Below are 23381 nucleotides of genomic sequence, written 5' to 3' on the forward strand. Positions count from 1 at the left end.
GCCCTGGGAGAAATATGATCCAAATGAGAAAAGAACCGGATGATGATCAGAATGCATCCTTGTAAGGATCGTGCAATGACAATTCCAGCTCTCCCCTAGAGATTCTGAAACCATTACCCTATCCAGCCTACTGCTGACTCTGGCAGCCCCGTGACGACCGTTACACCAAGTGAAAATTATATATAAATTATATTAAATTATAAATTATATATCAATTATAATAAATAATAATACATTATTTATAAATAATGATGAACTATATATAAATAATACTAAATTATATTAAATTATATATAAATACTTATAATTATAACAAATAATGATAAATATAAATAATAATAAATTATATATAAGTAGTTATAATTATAATAAATAATGATGAATTATATATAAATTATATTAAATTATAAATTATATATAAATAACAATAAATTATATATAAATAATTATAATTATAATAAATAATGATAATTACTGAAATTAACTTAATTGAACTTAACTTAACTTAACTGAATATTGCTGAACTGAACTTAACTTAACTGAACTGAACTGAACTGAACTTACTTATGCTGAAATTAAGTCAAAAAGAACAGGCCCTTAAAGTCCTAGAAGCTTTAATTTATGTAAAGCATTTGGACGAACTATAAATCCCAGACAATACTTTATTTTTTGGAAACATATTGTTTGGCATTTATAGCCCCACACGATTTATATTAATATCAAGCGTCCGAGACTTTTATGTCCCATACAGTAGTTTTACTACTCTAAAATCATCAAATGTTTTCACAAGCTGGTAAATATATAATTAGATTTTTTTCACTATCACAAACATATCTTTAACCGTCTTTGATCAAGGGCAACAACAATGAATTCCTCAAATAATTTCTACTAATAATGAGCATAAATTTAGAATAAATGGGCTTACTAAGTCAAAATAAGGGTAGAGAGGCTTACAAAAGATATTTAAGCAATTATAGGAGTCAGTAGTGTTCACATGGACCCTGATGACCACGATGAATTTGGTCATTCACCGTTGGATCTAGGCTGATTAAAATTAAGTCTTAGGATGCTTTGAATCTCCACGCTAGGATTTTAATCAGCCTAGATCCAACGGTGAATGATCAAATTCACCGTGGTCATCAGGGTCCATGTGAACACTACTGTTATAGGAGTTCTTATATTAAGCACTAGGTCTTCCATGTCACTCGGATGACCCACAATTCACACTTGAACACGTGTATTGTGACCCCACATAATAATTAAAATAGTGGGACCTCTTATAATATATGTGGGTCCATGTTACACGTGTCAAAATATGTATGGAATGTCCTCCATTTGACATTGAGAACCGGATGCTCCTAATAATTTGCCTAATTACAGGGGTCAAAATATAGGATTTTCAATATAAAAGTGATAACAAGCGGACATAGCCGGCCCTGTGCCAGGACCAGAAGTGCATTGACCTATGGTCCAAGGCTGGAGAGGCCTAAATATTTGTAGGGACATTTACATACAAATTCACTTTTAAAAAATTATCTATAATTATATCAAGTCATAATTTTAAATTATGTCAAACTAATAAAATTATTATTTTGAATATATTTTAAGAATTAGAGTTTATAAATTAGAAGTTTAGGATATATTGTCTAGAGTTTATAATTTATGAATTGGAGTTTAGTATTATTAAATTAGGATTTTAAAGCACACATTTTTTATTTTATTTTATTTTATATAAAAAATAATAACATATTCAGAGGCAATGGCGGTAAGAGAGAAGCTCAAATCGTCAATCTAAAACACCCCCAGCCACAGTCGGTCGTAATCGCAAAATGGAAGAAACCGTCAGAAGGAAGCTATGTGTGCAATATTGACGCAGGTGTGGATGACCAGAATAAATTCAGCTCCTATGGGTGTCTACTGATGGATCATCAGGGTAGATGTTTTGCTGCTAAAATGGGGCACCTTGCGGATGTCACGGATCCCCCGTTGGCAGAGGCAATGGCGGTAAGAGAGGCTCTGTCCTGGATTAAGGATTTTAACTTCAGCCATGTGGAGGTCCAATCAGATTGTCTCGTGGTTATTAGTTCCATACATCAGCAAAAACGTCAATTATCTTATTTATCGGATGTAGTGAATGATTGTTGTGATTTGTTAAGAGCCTTGAACTCATGTTCAGTCTCCTATGTAAAACGTTCAGCGAATTTAGCAGCTCATAGCTTAGCTAAAGCTGTTACATTTAGATCTGTTCGTGATGAGTGGACCTGTCCACCACCGATTATTTTTGACATTCTGGCTTCTGATCTTAGTTAATAAAGTTTACCTTATTTAAAAAAAAAAAAAAAATACATGTAAAACATCTTTTAAGTTTGAGTACATAAAAGTATCTAGTGTATGCGATACTGTACAATTACTAATTACTAATGAAATAAGTAGAGTCGAATACCGACAGAACGATTCGGTTCATTTACGGTTCTGGTACAAAGGCAGCTGATTTAAACTATGACTGAGTAGGTAAAAGTAGAATTATAAACCAATAGGAGAAAAATGTGTATTGAATTTACAGCTGCTTTTCACCATGAGTCAGTAACCCCAACCTCGCAAACAGTGGCGAAACCAGTAAAATTTAGGGAGCTAATTTTAACCGTGTGGTTAATGGTAAATTTTCAAAGTCCAACCCGTTAGGATTGGGCAAAAAAATTTTAGCCTCCAACATGTTCAAACTGTAAAAATTTTATCATTTTTTAGAAACTAGAATTGAACTAATACAAAATTAAACATGTTTATTTTTTTTATGGTAAAAACGTAATAAAAATGAATATTAAATATGTTTACTCTTTTTTAATGGTAAAGACATATTAAAAATAAATTCAAAAGTGTTATCAAAATAAAAAGAAAGAGTCTTTTTAAATTAAGGCAAATGATATATACAGCCCTTAGGACTGTATATAAGCATTAATTATTCTTATATTTTCCATAAAAAAAGTCTTAACTCTAAAATAAATATTTATTTTGTATTGAAAATGTAACAAAATATTATGACTATATATTTCAATATTAAAATATGTAAGTATTAATAAATTCTATGTATTCTAAGAATAGAAATTTTGGGTTTTTATTTACAGCCGTAAGGGCTGTAAGTATCTGAGCCCTTAAATTAATTAATAATTGTAATATGTTTTTATAATTATTAAAAAATAAAATTAAAATAAATAAAAACTTTTTAAAATAAAATGAGGTTGGAGGGAGTTGAACATAGGACCTCTCAGTAAGTATTATAATCATCTCATCTACCTTTAAATATTGAAATAATACTACATAGAATCAATATAATTCTCAAGGCTCGAGCCCACCCCAACCCCCTTAGTTCCACCCACAAACCCCTCCATATAGGGTAAAAATTTTTGAAAACCAGTGAAAAAAAAACATAATCAAAACAAAATATCAGTATACCAAACCCAATTGCTAGATATGATCATATGAGACCTGAAACTCTTCCCCTATTCTCTGCCCACCATTCTTCTGCTTGCTTCTCACTGAACCGAAACGCTTTTAACTGCATTTACGCATACATTCAACAATTTCGGGTTATTGTATTGAAATCGAAAAAAGATAATTGTGTTGTGTCAATCGAATTGTTGCTAAATCATGCTATTGTAATCATAATTAATTTCGGGTTAGGATAAAATACATCCATTACCCTTGAACTATAGCGCTACTAATCTTTTTTTTCTTTTTTCTAATAACAGTCTATCAACAAAAGTCCATAAAAAAAATTCATCGAAATGATAACCGGGACAAGTTTGACTACATTAATAACTCCGTGTCGACAAAAGTTATAAATCATAACATTCCAACAGATGACACTTGTTTTTGGCTAGGGCTGAAACGGGACGGGGTGGGAATTGCATTAACCATCTCCGACCACTAGTTTATTGGGGATTTACCGTCCTAGTCCCCGCCCCCGAATTACAAATGGGAAAAATTTAGCTATCATCTCTGCCCCATGGAGAAACCTCATCCCCGTTTAAGTTTTTAAATTTTTTACTTTTTTCTTGTAAAACATCCATTTATAGTATATAATTTTTTTTAAAAGCCATAAACTACTATTCCTCAATATATAAAGTCATAAACTACTGGACATAGACATAGAGAATTAACTAAACAATTTCGAATAAAGATTCAAAGCATAAAATAAAAAAACAAGTCCAAAATAAATTAATAATATATATATATTTATTTTTTTTTCTATATTCAGGTATCTAGTCGAGGATCCCCGATGGGGACATTCGGGGACGGGGATGGGGACGGACACTTATAACCATCTCTGCCCCGTCCCTGACTGTCGGGGATAATATAAAAACCATCCCCGCCCCATGGGGATCCCAAACGAGGATTCCCTGTTCCCAACGGAGCGGGTCTCCAACGGTGATGGGGAATCCCCAACTAATTGACAATCCTATTTTTGGCATGATTTTGAGCACATTTTCAGCTATAAGGACTCTTTCCACAATTAATCCACTAAACACAAAGATATCAAGCTTCATTCTGTTTCTAATTATATATTTATGAATAAATCTTCAAACTTGAACAGAAGAAAACAAGTTTGAAGAAACTTTACTGATTACAGAGTCTTAAAACAAGTGAAAGCAAGATCAATCTCTACTTAAAATTTAAAACAGAAATATCACAAGTTAGATATGAAATTATAAGTTATGGGATTCATCTGATCACCTAAAAAATGGGGGTATGATCCATGAGTTACTTGGATTCAGCCCGTCTCTGAACATGGGCAGGAGGGGCGTCTGCCCAGGGCCCAAGAATGAGAAGGGCCCCAATTATAGACCTATTAAATTATACTTGATTAAATTCAAAAAAAAATTATAGTTGGTTAAAAACGTTGGCATTAGATTCTTTCCAAATTAGTTTTTCCAAATAAAAAACGTTGGCATTAGTTATTAAATAGTCTTTCTAAATTCCCTAATTTATCTCGGATTCTTTCCAAATTTTTTAATGAAAACTTTGGGCATCAACTCCCTAATTTATCTCAAAGATTTCCTATAATTATCTTTCCCACCTATCAATCCCAACAAAAAATTATAATTTCTCTCTCCATTTTTTAATCACACTCCAATCCCAAAGAATATTAAACAGTAATATTATCCTACATCCTCGGTTCATTTTCTCAATTCATCAACTATATAATCAATTTTGTTTCTAATAACCTCACTGTGAAACTTCCAATTACTAATAGCCTTTTTTGTTGTCTTTGAGAAACTCTATCAGATTGATTTACTCGGTCTTCAAAAGCAATTTGGGAAAAAACGTATCAAAATCTTCCAATTTCAAGAACTTAGACGCTAAACCTCGTCAAATGATGCGATTTTCAAATTTGGGTTTTCATTTTTATGTTATCATGCTTTGTATCGTAAATAGCATAAAATCTATTAGAACTATTTCATAATTTATTAAATTTAAGAAATTTACTTCTAGAAATGCTCATAGACATCATTTTGTATAAGAAATTGAGTATTTAAAGCAATATAAAATGTTTTTATTAGATATTTTGCTAAATGTAACAAGAAAAGTGTCATTTTTAAATAATTTTTTTTATTTCCACTTATTTATTAGGGTCTCATTTAGTAATTCGCTCCCAAATCTCTAAAATTTCAGAATCGTCCCCGCTTGGATTTTCCAGTTGTGATAACTAATAACCCCCAACTCCTTCCCCAACATATCAAAAATAAACAATTTCAAGACAAAAAATACATCAAATAAAATCTGCCAAAACACACTCTCGTTTACCCTTAAATGGAACAATGACTCAAACTGCAGCAAATAACCAACAAAATAAGAAACAATGATCATTTTCAAAGAAAACCAAAACAAAAACTAGTAAAAGATCAAGGCATTGATTGTAACCAAAACCTTCAAAGCCCGTCTCTCGCTTTCTATTTAAGAACTGGATTGATTAAAGCAAGCAAAACAAACATTAATTTGTGAAACAAATTACTCCAATTCTAACAGAATTTGAAGAAACAAGCTTACAAATAACTTGGGAAGACTATTGAAAGACTGTGGTGATGATATAAAACAAGAAAAAAAACAATTGAAAACCAAACATGAGATGCATAAAGTCTATTGAGAGTTAATCCTAGGCTTAATACATCGTTTGCCTCCTATGAACTTGTCCAAAAAGCTTGATTGGTCCCCTGAACTTTCAAAGTGTCCTGATAGTCCCCTGAACTTGCATAAAATGTTCAGTTAGCCCCCTGAACTTGCGTAAAATGTAATCAATTGATCCTTCGGTTGCAAAAAAAAATACGTTAAATACGGAAAATTTATTGCACACGTCTTAAAAAAAAGTAAAACAATCAAGATCGGAGTATGAGGTTGTAATATTAAATAATACAAGGTTTATAGTTGAGCAAGTAATAACTTCATTTTTAATCTATTCTTGAATTATGTAATAATATTCTAAGACACGTGGAATACATCTTCCGCATTTAACTTACTTTTTTTTTTGCAACCGAGTGATCAGTTGATTACATTTTATGCAAGTTCAGGGGGCTATCAGGACACTTTGAAAGTTCAGGAGCCAATCAAGCTTTTTGGACAAATTCAGAAGGCAAATGATGTATTAAGCCTCCTAGAAACAAAAATTACTAGCAGCAAACCATTAACACTGTTGTTTAGATGTAGAAAACAACAAAACATTAACTAAAAATCTAGAATAAGAGTTACATTTTATGCAAGTTCAGGGGGCTATCAGTACTAATTCAGCACTTCATTAATATTTCTTGGAGATAATGGAGCCAGAACCAACCCTAATCAGGGTGGTTCCGACGGCCGAATGGGCCTAGCCCCAAGGCCCGTCTATGTCCCTAGTTGTTTTTGATTTGATTGTAAAATTAATTATAAAATTTGACAAAGCAGGCAAGTTTTAAAGTTGTAGTTAATAATGAATTGAAGACCAGATTTAACCAGAGTACTCTCAATTAAACTGCTTATGAGCATTCAAGCTCAATTTGATTTATACAAATTGAACCGAACATGATAAACCTCTTATCGAGCCATACAGTCCTAATACAAAGGCAGCTGATTTAAACTAGCATGAGTGAGTAGGTAGAAGTAGAATTATAAACCAATAGCCGAAAAATATGTATAGAATTTACCGCTGCTTGTCACCATGAGTCAGTAACCCCAACCTCACAAACCCCTCCATATAGGGTAAAATTTTTTGAAAACCAGTAAAAAAAAAACATAAACAAAACAAAACAATATCAGTATATCAAACCCAATTGCTAGATATGATCATATGAGGACCTGAAACTCTTCCCCTATTCACTGCCACCATTCTTCTGCTTGCTTCTCACTGAACCGAACCGCTTTTAACTGCATTTACGCATACATTCAACAATTTCGGGTTATTGTATTGAAATCGAAACAAGATAATTGTGTGTGTCAATCGAATTGTTGCTAAATCATGCTATTGTAATCATAACTAATTTCGGGTTAGGATAAAATACATCCATTACCCTTGAACTATAGCGCTACTAATCTTTTTTTTCTTTTTTCTAATAACAGTCTATCAACAAAAGTCCATAAAAAAAAATTTCATCCAAATGATAACCAGGACAAGTTTGACTACGTTAATAACTCCATGTCAACAAAAGTTATAAATCATAACATTCCAACAGATGACACTTCTTTTTGGCTAGGGCTGTGAACGGGGCAGGACGGGGTGGGAATTGCATTAACCATCTCCGACCACTGCTCTATCGGGGATTTACCGTCCCCGTCCTCAAATTACAAATTGGGAGAATTTAGCTACCATCTCCGCCCCATGGAGAAACCCCATCCCCGTTTAAGTTTTTAAATTTTTTACTTTTTTCTTGTAAAACATCCATTTGTAGCATATAACTTTTTTAAAAGCCATAAACTACTATTCCTGGGATATATAAAGTCATAAACTACTAGTAGAAAATTAACTAAACAATTACGAACAAAGATTCAAAAAATAAAATAAAAAACAAATCCAAAATAAATTAATAATATATATATTTTTAGTTTTTTTTCTATATTCGGATATCTAGTCGGGGATCCGCGATGGAGATATTCGGAGACCGGGATGGGGATGGGACACTTGAAGCATAGGTCAATTATTTTGATATAACTATATATTATAAGTATATGATATAATATATATATATATATATATGTTTTTATGCTATGATTGGGTTTTCTGATGGGTAAGTCCAAAAGCCCAAGGGCTTTTAAATAAAACATTTAAAAAGAAAAAGGCAAAAATGCCCAGAAATTTCAAAAAAAACTGCACCAGCCGGGAATCGAACCCGGGTCTGTACCGTGGCAGGGTACTATTCTACCACTAGACCACTGGTGCAATTTTGATTTTGAGGGGACATACAATATACATATATAGTTTAAGTGACCAATTAAAACAATGTAATATATATTTGATATTTTAAATATATTTGTTTTATTTTCTTAAACCCTAGCAATTATAAAGACTCGCCTTGTATATAAATTTTCAATCATTTGTTATCTTTCGAAAAGAAATACACTTTGAGGATCATAGACATTTTTGTGATGAAATGATTCATGATTAGTGGGGGAGCCAAAAATCTAAAACTGGGGAGTAATTATAATTTTTCATCTAATACTAGAGTCAAATATATGAAATTGAAGCTAATTTTCTAAATGTTGGAAAAAAAAATTGGCCTCCAACACCCTAAACCTTCATCGTTTGGTGTATTGAAGTATGAAAATTATAATTTTCATAAATTAAAATTACATTCATAATATATGTTAATTGAGTCTCAAAAATAAACAATTGATTTTGAAAAAAAAAATCGAAAGGGTTAAAAAGATATAAAGTGTATAAAAAGTCATTAATAACGGTAATATAATTATTTAGAAAATAAGAACTTTATAAAAAAAAAAAAAGAGTTTTATGGGATTTAAACTCATGTCTGTTTACATTAACACATGTTTTAAACAAACGCAAACATTTCAAAATATAAAAATAATACTATAGATACACCAATATAGGTCAAAATTAGGGGTTTTAAGGTTGAAATCACTGTTACTCGCGGATGGAGCTGGTTACCAAACGGCTGGAGCCCCCGGGCTCTAAATTAGATCCACCATTAGCGGTGTACATCGGTTCAACAGAAAAATGAATACTGATATTATCAAAGTAATGAACACCAATACTCAATCGAACAGTATGTAAAACCATAACATTTTCGAACCAAATTCAATTAAAAAGCATAAAAACAATAAACCGTTGATTTTTTTTCCGGACCAACCCTAATTTTACCCTTGATTATGATCAGATACCGTTTTGAAAAATTTTAAATACTCGGATTGGAGTGAACCGATCTCATCCCATAATTACAATCAGAAACATTTTAGAGCAGTGATAAATACTTCGAACAGAGACAGGGCCAGGAGGCGGGAAGGGTCGGCCGACCCTCTGGCCCCACTGAAAACCCTTGGATTCAGCCCTGGCTCTGCCAGGAGCAACCATGACTAGAGCCCCTCCAGCCATGACGGCTGAAGAAGAAGACTTTCTTTTTCATTTAGCCAAATTAAAAGATGGAAATGGCAGGGGCAATTTTGTCCTTTCCATCTTTTAATTTTTTTTTAACCTAAACACAATAAAACGATGTTGTTTTATACTGTTTAATTTAAAAAAATTTAAAAGATGAAATTGATGAAATTGCCCTTTCTATAAAAGTAGATTGAATCGTTTTGAATAAATTTACATAATTTTTTCGTTTATCATATATTAATCAACGTAAATTTTATAATTAAATACAAATTCAATGAGACTATGAACATTAGTTATCGAAAAGATAAAAAAAATAAATAAATAAATAAATAGTTCCAACTCGGAACTATCATAATAGGGTGGTTACCCGTCTATCTCCGCCCGTGTTTTAGAGAGAAAGAATGAATTGAGTAGCAGAATTGAAGGAGAAGGAGTCCTCCTCCTAGAAAGGTTGTTCCGGCTAACAAAATAAAAAACCTTTAGAATGTTTGGTTGACCTTTTCAGCCTGTAATCTTTACCCAAATCTACCGGTCAACTTTAACTTCCATCACCTACATTTGTCCTTTCCTTTCCTGTTCTTCCTCCTCCCTCTTTTCAAAAACAGAATTCTCTTCTCCTCTGCAAAACTCATTCTTCGATTCGATTCGATCGATGCATTGAGATTACCAAAACTATCTTTCTTTCGAATTCGATCGTTCGCTTACGAAATCACATTCTGTTCCTTTTGTATCCATTTTCGACGGAGGCAGCTGTGTGTGGAGATTTCATCGACATATAAGTAATTAAATTAACTCTGCGTTTCCTAAATTTAAGTTGAATCGAGTGAATTAGTTAGTTCTTGCTTTGAATTTTGTTGATGGAATTTGAATTTTGAAATGCTCTGTTTCTTTGTTCGCTTTACGTAGGCAGGAAGCTGTGGAGATTTCATCGACAGGTATGTAATTAACTCTGAGTTTCTTAAATTTAAGTTGAATCAAGTGAATTAGTTTGTTCTTGCTTGAATTTTGTTGATGAAATTTGAATTTGCAAATGCTCTGTTTCTTTTTTCGTTTTATGCTCTGTTTACGCATGCAATGTGTTTGTTTATACGTTTCAATTAGAGATGGTATTAGAGTTTGCTAGTCTAATGATAGGACACAATCACACGTAAATGTCTATTCACCGGTGGAGACTGAGGCCAGGCCACCCGCCGGTCGGAACTACCTCTGTTATGGAAATGAAATGGTTTCGCACCATAACTGTTGGAAGTATTCTTACTCTGCATGGTTTCGGCTTCTATTTACGATAAATTAAAGTTTCGAGTGGTTAATTAACTTATTAATACATGATAAGTGATAAATTTTACTTTTATGGTAAAAATCTATTTTAATTTTGAAAAGTTTTATTGGATAGGTAAAAATTGGTGTTGTTCCACTTAAATAATAACATGTACATTACATATATGCAAAATAAATAAATTAACAAGTTCGATTTAGTAAAAAAAATGCACGGACTTGTAAAATTAGCTCCCACTGAACCAATCTTATATTCACTATTGTTTCGACTCGTGCAAACTTCACGCTCCATATATCCAGCTTCTATATGTCCGACTTTAGGCATGAGGGCGGTGTTGAGTGTGATTTATAACTTTAAGTGTATTTAGGGTAGAGTATGGCTAAGGGTTCGTTTGTTTCAACTGTTGTGTGTTTGGTATTGCTGATTAGTTATTTTTTCCAGCAAAAAGTAGTTATTTCGGAATTTTACCAAAAAATTTCTATCTCCGGCTTAATATTGAAAAGTAAAATGCAGTTCCAAAAAATGAAAACACACAAGTACTAAAATTAAGGAACTTAACTATATTATAATCAAAATAATTTATTTTTAATATGTTGTTACTTTTAGATTTTTAATAACTATATATTATTAAATTGAAAACGTAATTATATTATACATATTAAAGTTTACTTTGTCAAAAACAAAATAAGTATAGCCTCTATCTAAAGCTTTTAGCGATTTTAAAAGATGTTTGACATTAGGTACTAAAATAAATTATATTAAAATGGAAAAATGTAAATAAAATAGTGAAAAAATTTCAGAGGTAGTGCTTAAAGACTATTTTTATTATTTTATTTTTTACTAGGAAATATAATTTATTTTATTAATAAAGCAAAAAAAAATGCATTTTTACTTTATTTTAAGTTATAACTACACCAAATAGAATATTAACATAAACTTGCACAATAAATAAGTTTATGCATATTTTTTGAAAAGATATGATATGTAGCCATGCAATACCAATTGTTTTTATACAAAAGATTGGACTGTTATTTTTTTTTTTTATTTTTTTTTTTTTATGAAGTGACCACATCCTAGAAACTTGGATCATATCTATGGGACAGAACATACATTTTATAAAATGAGAAGCATACAAAAAAAAACTATTAATTAAACAATTATAAATCGTCATAAAACATATCTATCAATGAATTTTGAATACGTAATTGAAAAAGAAAGTAACAAAGAGTACTATACTTACAGCCACTGAAATCCATTCTAAAAGAGATGCTTATGATTTGTTCACGAGTTTTACTCGCGAGCAGTTTATTAAATATTTTCATGAATTTTACTCACATATAACTTATTAATTATATTGATTTGGATTTTTTTTAACACAAAACTACGTTGTTTTACATTTCTTATTTTATATAAATGTTATTAATAAAAATGATCGAATCAAGCTTGCTTGTGACTATGTTTATAAACATTGAAATTGCGGTTGTTCATAAACCGACAATCAAACCTGTTTACGAACTTTTAAATTGAGTTTTGTCATTTTCAATCTCAACTCAACTCGATTATAAATCCAACTTTAAATTCCAAATTTTGTTTCCCCAATTGATTCAGAGAATGTTAAAAACAATAATATCCTATTAAAAATATAGGGAAATAAATGGTCAACTGGGTATTGGCGGAACCTATTTTGTAGTTGTGCAAGAATTCAAACATCTACCAATCAGATTCTGTATTTGGACTGGTAGTTTGAGTCATATATGAGGACCATATCCCTTCGTGGACATTGGAAAATAATAATAATCCATTGCCTTAAAAAAATATTAGGCAAAACTTAATTTTAAGTTTATAAAATTTATTAATTTTTCACAGTGAAACTTCAAGTTTAATTTTATTTAAAAAATATAAAAATAAATGCTGTAGTTCCTTGCAATTGTAAATATATTTTTATGAATTCAAAGTTTTGTAAATGTGGATTTGAGATTTTCTGCATTTTTGTAAAATAATAGGTTTTTTAATTGTTGGGTAAACTATACTAATGTCTCCTGAAACTTTGCTTAAACTTTCATTTTGGCCTCCTGAATTTCAAATTCAAATAGTACGGCCTTAGGACTTTTCATTTTTATCAAAATGACTCCAATTAAACAAAATTAATTGTCTAAACTTTTTGGTTTTGATGGTATTTAGTTGTTATTTCATCGAGAGAAAAAGTAGAAAGTTACGAAAATAATGATTTGAAAAATAAAAAACAAGAGTTCTATAAGAAATGTAGTTCTAAACAACTTTAATTCTGTCAATTTTTCATTTTGAAATCATCATTAGTTATTTTGATTTGTTCAATGATAAAGGAATAATTATTTTAGTAAAACCCAAAGTTTAATTCTAGAATGAACATTATTTTTTCACACATCTTTAGGGAAGGTAATAGAGTTGCTGATACATTGGCAAAGTTTAGAGTCTCCTCATCCGTGATCAATTGGTGGCCTTCAGCTCCTGCTTTTTGCCACAGGTTTATCAATGTTGACATCTGTAGTATTTCACATTTGCGTTTTTCTTGACTTTTCCTATCTTTTCTCCTTCCCCATTCTTTTGTTTGTTCTTCTTCATTTTCTCTTGTTCAAACACTCACTTTTTTCTTTTATTTATATATTGCGGGTTTGATAGTTCTTGGGCCATGGGTGCTCACCCCGCCCAAGTTCTGTCTCGTCCCAAGTTCTATCAAAAAAAATTCTGTCTAAATACTTTTATATATGTTTTATATATGTTGGAAAGATAGAAATTATATTAAAAAAACAAATATATGATAATTGTTTTTGCTTTAATTGTTTATTAATAGGGATGCAATTGAGCGGACCGAGTTTTGGTCCGCTCGGGCTCGGCTCATTAGAAAATTGATAAGTTCAAATTTAACATTCTGTTTGTAAGCTGTTCATGAGTTTTGCTCAAGAGCTGCTCATTAATTTAGTTAATGAACTTCGTTTACGAATAACTCATTAATTATATTGATTTGACATTCTTTTAATACAAAACTACGTAGTTTTAAATGTATAAAACTAAAATTTGCACAAAACTACGTTGTTTTAAATTTTCCTATTTGTAAAAAAAATATTATTAAAAAAGTAATCGAACAAAGCTTGTTATCAAGCATGTTCATAAACATTATAATCGAGTTTGTTCATGAACCTATAATCGAGCATGCTTGCAAACTTTGGAACCGAGCTTCGCCCTGCTCAAGCTCGACTCGTTTATAATTGAACCGAACATGATTAAGCTTTTATCGAGCCGAACACTGAGCGGCTCGACTTATTTACAACCCTATTTATTACTATTGATAAATTTGTACAATTTTAGTAAATATCAATCTTTAGAAATAGAAAAAACCTCACACGCATATTTACAAATTTTTAATACATAAAAACATTTTTACAAATACTCAAAACTGTTAATTTTTTTTTACTTTAATTAAACTTCTAAACTATATGTATGTATAGATGATCCCTAAATTTTAATTAAACCTCAACTTAAACTTCCAATTTTAATTAAATGACCCCTAAATTTTAATTAGATGTATAAAATGACCCCCTAAATTTTAATTAAACTTTACAGTTTTTACTTTTATTATGAACCTAAATTTTAATTAAACATTTTAACTTTAATTAACTAGGATTAATATATATGTTTATATTTATCTGTTTTGTCACATATGTATATATCAAATAAACAACGAAATTGGATCAACTAATTTCAGGACTACTTAGGCTCTGTTATTTGTTACATAATTTTCAATATCAGTAATTTCAGTTCAGTAGCATTCAGTTTAGTTCAACAACATTCAGTTAAGTCTATGTCACGTGTTAAGTCTATATGAAAAAGATAATTAAAACAATTGTTACGTGGGTATATATCACGTGTCAAAAATTATGTCATATGGCAAGAATTAACAAATCGATTAACCTTTTATTCAAAATCAGTTAAATATCACATATGAGAATACATGTTACCAAATGAAATCATAGACAATAAATGATAAAATTTTGGATATACTACAGAACAAATAAGCTTTCTTACCTCCTTTTTATTAAATTTCAAGCATTACTTTACTTTCAAAATTTTAAATTCAGTTCACCTAATATTTTCAAATTCATTTATTATTATTATTATTATTATTATAGTCCGCAATTAAAATCATTTTCAACATTTATTATTTCCAGTATTATTAGGAGGCTATGAACCTACATACTGTTACAGATTGTGGAGCTATGGGCCTTGGACAATTTCATATCTCGGGCTATTTTTACAGTACAAGTAAGTTCTTCCACAAAACTTTTTATCAATCTCTCATTTAATGCTTGCCAAATTTATGTATAAATTGATTTTTAAGAAATTATCTATAATTATATTAAATAATTATTTTGAATTATATTCAATTAGTAAAATCAGTACTTTTAATATATTTTAAATATTAAAATTTATAAATTAAGTTTAGAATATATTTTTTAAGGTTTATGATTTATGAATTGGGATCTATAATTTTTAAATTATGGTATAAAATTATAATATATAGAAAATAATGAGATATTAAAAATTAAATTTGGTGATATGACTAATTGTAATTTTGTACTTAATTATGATATTCATGTATTTGACCCTTTATATATGCTTATTGTATATTTTTTCCAAAGTTAATATGACCGGTTTCTAAAAAAAAAAAGGCGGCCCGGTCGTATTACGCGCCCCCGCTGAGCGAGGGTCCAGTGAGGGGTCCCACCACAAGGGTATAGTGGGGACAAGCCTTCCCCTGCCAATTTATTTGGCAAGAGGCCACTCCTAAGACTCGAACCCGTGACCTCTTGGTCACACGACAACAACGTTTACCGTTGCGCCAAGGCTCGCCCTCTAATATGACCAGTTTCTAAAAGAAAAAAAATCCACGTTAAATAACCGAACACACTCGGATAAATTTAATAATCGAATTTCATCGATTCGATTCAGTTACTATGACTGACTAAAATTTATTATAATAAGTAAAAAATGTAAAAAATATATAATGAAATAACAACAATAACAACAACAAAGCCTTAGTCTCGAAATGATTCGGGATCGGCTAACATGAACTATCATATAAAATCGTGAAATTAAGTCGTGTCGACGACATAAATTCTCTCCCTCCACTCCCTCCTATCTATACCATATTTTCCTCAACCCCCAATAAACTCATATCACTCTCGATCATCCTCTTCCAAGTTTGCTTAGATCTTCCCCTACCCCTCACCATTACATCCATTTGCCACTCTTCGGTCCTCCTAACCGGCGCATCAAGCGCTCTTCGTCTTACATGGCCAAACCACCTTAGTCGGTTTTCCCTCATTTTATTCTCAATAGATGCAACCCCTACTTTTGTCCTAATTATTTTATTACTCAACCGATCCTTTCTCATATGACCACACATCCATCTCAACATACGCATCTCCGCCACCGACATCTTATGAATGTTACAGTATTTCACTGCCCAACACTCCATGCCATATAACAATGTTGCTCTATAAAATAAAAAAAATAGCAATATATTTTTTTGACAGCAAAAATAGTAATATATTAAATAACTAATTAAAATGATAAAAATATATAGAATAAATATTAAATATACATATATAAAAAATATATTTTATATTATATGAGTAAATTATATTAAAGGTACCTGAATTATACTCCAATTCACATTTTGGTACCTGAATTATATTTTATTACAAAAATATACCTTAAGTATAAATAACCGGACAATTTAATAGTTTTAACCGTCAACATCCAGTCAATTTGAATTTTACAATTTATTTGACTATTTTTTGACCCACCCTCTCCTCTCTCTCTTAGGATTCTCTCGCCTTCTCTCTCTTTAAATTTGTTTCTCACTCCTCAATTCTGTGGATCTCCTTGGATACTTCCAATTTCTGTAAAACACCACCATTATGCACCTTCCCTTCTCTATATCTCTGCTTCGTTGTTTGTTTTCAAATTTCAGAAATTTCCCCTTTTTCAACTCAATTTTTGCTTTATCGGAGAGATTAATTATGGGCGGAGAAGGTGGAGCAGTGTGACGGCAAAGATTTCAGTGGAAGAAATCTCAGAACAGAAATCTCAGATGTGTTGCACTATTTCTTTACCGAAATCTCAGAACAAAAATCTCAGATGATCGGAGCTTCTTTACCGTCTTCTTCATCATTGAAGTAAGTGACGTGTGGCGCTGCTTCTTTACCGTCTTCTTCATCTTCGTCATCGTCTCTTCTTCGTTGAAGTAATGGGTCTGGTGATTTTTGTTCGAATCATGACTTATTGTTTGAATCAGATATCATTTTTGGAGCCCCAAAATTAATGGAGTACATGAAAAGCTTGATGTATGGATGGAGTTCCAAAATTAAAAAAAAAACACAGTATATTAATAAGTTCCAAAATTAAAAAAAAATATATAATATATAAGAGATAGATGAGAAAGAGATAGATGATCTTTTTGATCGGAAAAATACACAGTATATATTTTTTTTTACTGTTGTTGAAGATGATTGAAAAAATAGATGAGAAAGAGAGAAAGAGAGGGATAGAAATACAATATTATTTTTAATTCATTTAAGGGTATAATAGTAATTTTAGATTAGTAAGGGTATAATGGGTTCCAACTATATGTGTAAAAGTGGTCAAACAGTCTTTGACCAGCCACTTACCGGAAAAACGCACTTAAATGTTCGGTCACCTATATTTGGGGTATATTTTTGTGACAAAATGTAATTCAGGTACCAAAGTGTGAACTGGAGTATAATTCAGGTACCTTTAGTGTATTTTACCCTATATTATATATATAATTCGGTTATACCAATTTTTTTTAATAACCGCATCGATAATCAAACTATTTCGATTCGGTTATCGGTTATTCATTTTGCTAATCTTTGACCCTAATGAAAACACTATAAACAAGACTAGTTATCCTTCGCTCAGTAACCAATTGTGCTTAGTATATAAGATAAAGATGTCAAAATCATAGCCACCCGCAATAGTTACACAAACACGATCTGGGTGATCAATAACGGTCTAGCCAAGATCATCTCGTTGCAGCACGATAGCCCCCATTTTATCAATCACGGATCTAGTAGACTTGAGGAAAACAGAATCTCGCCTAGCTAGTGGATACAAGTCCGCCTATCAACAAGTTTCATGTATCTCTACAGGCTCCAATGTCTGTAACTACTTCAATTTGGTCAATCACATTATAAATAGAGTGAGACAATCTCCAAGGTACACATTCAATAATTAAGCTCATACTTCACAACTTTAGTTTATGTTGTGTCTATTCTTATATCATCCCTAAAAATTTACTTAGGTATCAGAGCTGGTTAGCTGGTCTCCGACTCATTCTTTGATCATTTCTATGTCTTACCGTTGTGTCTATCTTTATATTATCCCTACAAACTTACTCATGGATATATATAGGATTCAGCCATATCAATAGGAATTATATAACAAAAGGTAACCCGGTTTTCTACATCTCTATAAAAAAAACTCGGTTAATAGAGTATTATCTATTTCATCTGTACGTGAAATTTGTATTTTTAAGAGTTCAAAACCAATTTTTATTTTTATGCAGAGAATGTTAATAAATTCCAAAATCCATTTCGTCGTCCAGTTGCGACAACCGTCTTTTTGAAAAACTCTGGAGAGGGGAGTTCGAGCAGGATTACTTTGGTCAAAGCCCACAGAATTACGCAAAGCGCGGGAATGATTCTATGCTTTCCTTGCCGTCACTTCTCTCTTAATTCAATAGGGGGGCGTTTGGTTCACAAGGGGTAAGAGAAAAGGAATCAAGAAAGGGAAACTAAAGGAAAGGAAATAAATAACCATTAATTCCCCTATATGTTTGGATATGTTTAGGAAAGGGAATGGGGGTAAAGGGAATCCAATTCCCTATAGGACTTGGGGTAATGGCTTAACCTAAAGTGGGGTAATCCTATAATCTAAAATGGGTAAAGGGAATGAGTTTTTTTCTTAAACAAACAAGAACAAAGGGAATGAAACCCTCCCATTCCCTTTCCCATTCCTAAAGACCCCGAACCAAACGCCCTGCCCTTAGCCTTCCCAAAGATGATTTCGCAGAAAATGAAAACGACATTTGAGATTGGCATTCATTCCTCCAACCTTTCAAACATCTTATGATGCCAAGTTCACCCTATCCAACTTTCCGGCATTAAGATACGTTTCAGACGTGGATGAGTTTCATAAACGATTCCCAGTATATCATAGGATTCCCTTTCTTGAAAATCCACACTTTTCCAAATCCAGAAAAGCGGACCTACGTCTAGAAGAGAGTACCGGCTAGGGCGTGAACACTTTTATACTACGGAAAAAACTATAAAAACCTTATTCCAACTATAAACAATATAATTTTAGACAGATGTGAAATGAATAACGCTCGTAAAAACCTTATTCGACTATAAAGAATACAATTTTAAATAGATAGGAAATGAATAACGGCTCTTTTAACCATCAGATTTGCACGACTAACTAATTTGAAAATATATACAATGATGCATAGCTGTATCTTTAGCTCTTGGAGACCTTATAAACATATGATGTTTTGTTCTATTCCTTATGCATGCAAATACATTAGTGGATAAAGCTCCATGTATTTCACACAGAATATTTTCTTAATTTTCTGTTTTTATTACTTGAAAAGAAATTAAGCCAAAGTAAAATATAATTTTCTAGTCAAAGCAAAATCTCTTCAATAGGATAAGGTGTAAAAATACTTCTAATGTTGACAGTCAGGAGTAACTTTATCCCAACGTCTAAAATGATGCAATTTTACTCTCAACGTTGACACTCAAGAACAATTTGATCCATAATGTTGGCAAGTTGGATCGATTTTATACATCATTATACAAAACAGATATTTTATTACTTATTCTGCATCAGTTGGTTCTGGAAAAAATTCACATTTTTTGTAATTTTATAATAGAATTGGAGATTAATATTTTTGAATTTGATGAAATCTTAGGATTTTTTTCCAACACTTACAAAATACAGTATAATTTTTAATTTTTTTTTTTACGTCTATTCATATGGTTGTAATCTATTGCTAATAAGTGATAAAATGATGTACAAGATTCATGACCAAGAAGAAAGTTTGATAAATTATTTTTCAAATTAACACAACTTACCAACTTTAGAGGTAATTATTGCTTATCATTAGTAAAGTTAATAATGTCTTTTGTTGCCCTAACTATAAATAGATGAAAAGATTCGTGACCGAAAAGACAATTTGGTCATTTAGGGTCCAAATGAACAATACTGTAGATAACAAATCAAAGGGAAATTTCTTAATTTTTTCCTATATTCTTTATGTTCGTAAAATCAACAGGTTTACAAAATCTTAACTTAACTTCTGTCGTTCATTCGAATCAACAAATTGCTAGTAAAAAAACCCGATTCTTCCACTATGTTAGTTGGTATCACAGACAGATTGTTAGCAAAATTCTATTCTTCTACTACTTCAGGTACAAAACATTTGCAAATTACAATCATAAAATACACATGAAATTATATAATAATACATTCATTCATAAACATGTATTCATTATACATTAATTGTTCAGTATTTATGTGCTAAAAAAAACGAAACAAATACAAACGCCATTGGAATAACAAATATGTTTGATGATACTGAAATACTAAACAGATAGCATACATGAAAATAATAATAATCCTGAGCATTCTCCTTAATTACTAACATAAACTTTAATTAATATGATCAATGCAGGTGTTTTAGTTTAATTTCCATGTAAAAAGCTACTGAAGATGTTCAATAATCCTCTTGTTGGGATCATTTTGATTGAAAGTAGATGATAATAGAGCAGAATCCCAGCCAGGTCCAAGCCCTAATGATGAACTGGTAATCGAAATCAACGGATCAGACACCGAAGCTGGTAGAATCCCGTTAATCACCTGTTGTTGTTGATGTTGTTGAGTAGTAAAAGCTTCTTCATTGATCAATGAATTGAGAAACGAAGAGAAGACATCATCAGTAGAACAATTCATATCTTCATCTTCATGATCATGATCAACATTGCTTGATCTCATCCCGATTTCATAACCATCTGCGTATCCGTGGCAGTTCAGATTGATAACACCATCATTATGATCCATTCCTGCTGAAGTATTTTCATAATATATGTTTTCTTTGTTGCTGATCATGGTTTCTTCCACACTGTTGTTGTTGTTGTTAAGATCATCATTTTTGTGATTTTTAGGGCTTGATGACGATGATGATCTCCGATTTATCGGCTTTGATGAGGAAGCTAATTTGATTTGTTCAATAGATTCAGAATCAAGTGGCTTGTGTGTTCTTGGATCAATTCCTTGGCTTATCAGTTTCTTACTCAGGTGTGTGTTCCAGTAATTCTTTATCTCGTTATCTGTACGCCCCGGGATTCTCCCAGCAATAAGCGACCACCTGTAAAAGATTATATATAAAAGCTATTATTAGACATTCATTGATCAGCTTAAACTTTTAAATTAACTGATTCCTTGATATAGTATTAATGCAATTCATGCGATCTTGTATGTAATCATAAATGCATCTTTTTTTAGAATAAGTGGTTTGCTGCATGCTATATTGAAACAGAAATGGAAATGGACTCCAAAAACATTATTTCGAAGAGGATGGAAATTGACACGGAGAAACATTATTTCTAAAAAAACATAGCTAGAAACGGAAATAGAAATGGATACAAAACGCGAAAACACTCCTTAGTACTAGAGAAATTCATGCGATCTTGTATCTAGTAATAAATGCCTCTTTATCATAAGTTGTGATTTGTTGCATGCTATATTAAACGGAAATGGAAATGGATTCCGGAAAACATTATTTCTGTAGAAAGACATAGCTAGGAAATGGAAGAGGATGGAAATTGACACCGACAAACATTATTTCTAAAACATAACTAGGAAACAGACACAAAAATCGGAAACCCTACTGAAAAGAGTTTATGTGCAACACAGTTGCATGCATTGGCTAGGGATATCATAATGAGTTTGTGTTATGCAATCTATATATTTTATATGATATGGATTGTACTGTTGTCAAAATGAGTTATCGCATCATAATCATATTATCTCCATCTATGTATTACATGTGATCATATATGATGTAAATGATAACCGTGTCAAGCTAGTTATTTCTATTAATAGTGTTGTCGTGTCAGAAATTTACAGTTCCAATGAACCGTGTTTGACTAGCTGTCTCTATAAATCCCATTGTCGTATCAGAGATTGATAGGGCTAGTATTGTCTCTAGAAATTAATACATTGTGCACACTAATTAGATGAATTATTACTGGGTTTTAAATTTCTAGAGATGAAGAAAGAACTTGCTAGGTTTTGATCTTCTCTTCCTCGCTTTTCGTATTTGTTTCCATTTCCATAGCTATATTTTATAGAAATAAGGTTCTAGGTTTCCATTTTCATTTGTATTTGTTTCCGTTTCTGTTTCTTTTCAGTTTCCACAGCTATAATTTATAGAAATAAGGTTCTAGGTTTCCATTTTCATTTCCGTTTTCATGCAACATAGCATCTTCTGTGTTTTGATCTACTGAACTACAGATGAACTTGCTAGGTTTTGATCTACTGAACTATGTATATTATCATATGAATCTACTTAGGTTTTTGAGCAGAAACGAGAAAAATCAGATCAGATATACACCCAACTGCAGCATAGTGATTGATGCTCGTCGAATATTGAGCTGATGATGAACCCTAAAATTAAGAAACTGGGATTACACTGAACTGAAGTAAGCAAACCCTAGAAAAACCCCCAATTCAGACAGGTATGAACTGATGTATATATAATTGGATGTATAGATATACCTATTGCCGAGAAGACGATGAAGACGGAGAATGAGATCTTCTTCATCGGGGGCGATCTGACCACGTTTAACAGAAGGTCGGAGATAATTCATCCAACGAAGACGACAACTTTTACCACAACGAAGAAGACCAGCTCGTTTAGGCAAGGTACGCCATCTTCCTTCTCCTTCTTTGTTAATGTAATTAGCTAGAAGCTCGTCTTCTTCAGGTGTCCATGGTCCTCTTTTTATCCCTATTTTACTGCAACACGGTGTTTTCTTCGTTGATACTGCAGAACCAGAAGTAGATGGGTTTCTCATCTTATTCTTCGAATTTGAGAAATTGAAAGAATTTGAGAAATGGATATGGAAATGGAAACTGGGAATGATTGGATTGGTTCAGTTTAAGAGAAAAGATGGATCGGTTTTCGTTTCTTTTTCTTTTTGTTTTAAATAACGTGGCTTTTCCATTATTGTAATAATTTGTGTGAAGCATATATTGTATCTCACTCGCCATGGTTTAAGTCTGACTACACGCGCAGATAATGAAAGTAGGGCTAAAAAGGAATGGGTATTTTACTCGTGGGGAATTAGTAAGACAAGCTCGGTGGCTGTACCCACCGGATGGGGAATTAGCAAGATTACCGTGGGA

The 23381-nt window shown here is 31.7% G+C and overlaps 1 protein-coding gene, 1 long non-coding RNA gene and 1 other non-coding gene across 4 annotated transcripts; 1 reads left to right on the forward strand and 2 right to left on the reverse strand.

Moving 5' to 3' along the window:
• Positions 1 to 8330: 8330 nt before the first annotated feature.
• Positions 8331 to 8401, reverse strand: TRNAG-GCC (transfer RNA glycine (anticodon GCC)). The gene has a single exon. It is a non-coding gene; the product is annotated as a tRNA-Gly (tRNA).
• Positions 8402 to 10153: 1752 nt separating this feature from the next.
• Positions 10154 to 23164, forward strand: LOC136234003 (uncharacterized). Of its 2 annotated transcripts, XR_010691015.1 has the most exons (8): positions 10154 to 10353; positions 10481 to 10509; positions 15056 to 15149; positions 20647 to 21042; positions 21137 to 21269; positions 22547 to 22675; positions 22746 to 22898; positions 23026 to 23164. It is a non-coding gene; the product is annotated as an uncharacterized lncRNA (long non-coding RNA). The 2 variants fall into 2 exon arrangements; XR_010691016.1 differs by lacking the exon at positions 22547 to 22675.
• Positions 20676 to 23050, reverse strand: LOC136234002 (transcription repressor MYB5). Its single transcript, XM_066023746.1, has 2 exons — positions 22752 to 23050; positions 20676 to 21339 (listed from the first exon to the last, which is right to left on the reverse strand). Exons 1-2 carry the CDS (start codon positions 23048 to 23050, stop codon positions 20676 to 20678), a joined length of 963 nt encoding a protein of 320 aa, XP_065879818.1.
• Positions 23165 to 23381: the final 217 nt, after the last annotated feature.

The sequence above is a fragment of the Euphorbia lathyris genome, chromosome 6 (genome assembly GCF_963576675.1).
Source record: "Euphorbia lathyris chromosome 6, ddEupLath1.1, whole genome shotgun sequence".
Lineage (NCBI taxonomy): Eukaryota > Viridiplantae > Streptophyta > Magnoliopsida > Malpighiales > Euphorbiaceae > Euphorbia > Euphorbia lathyris.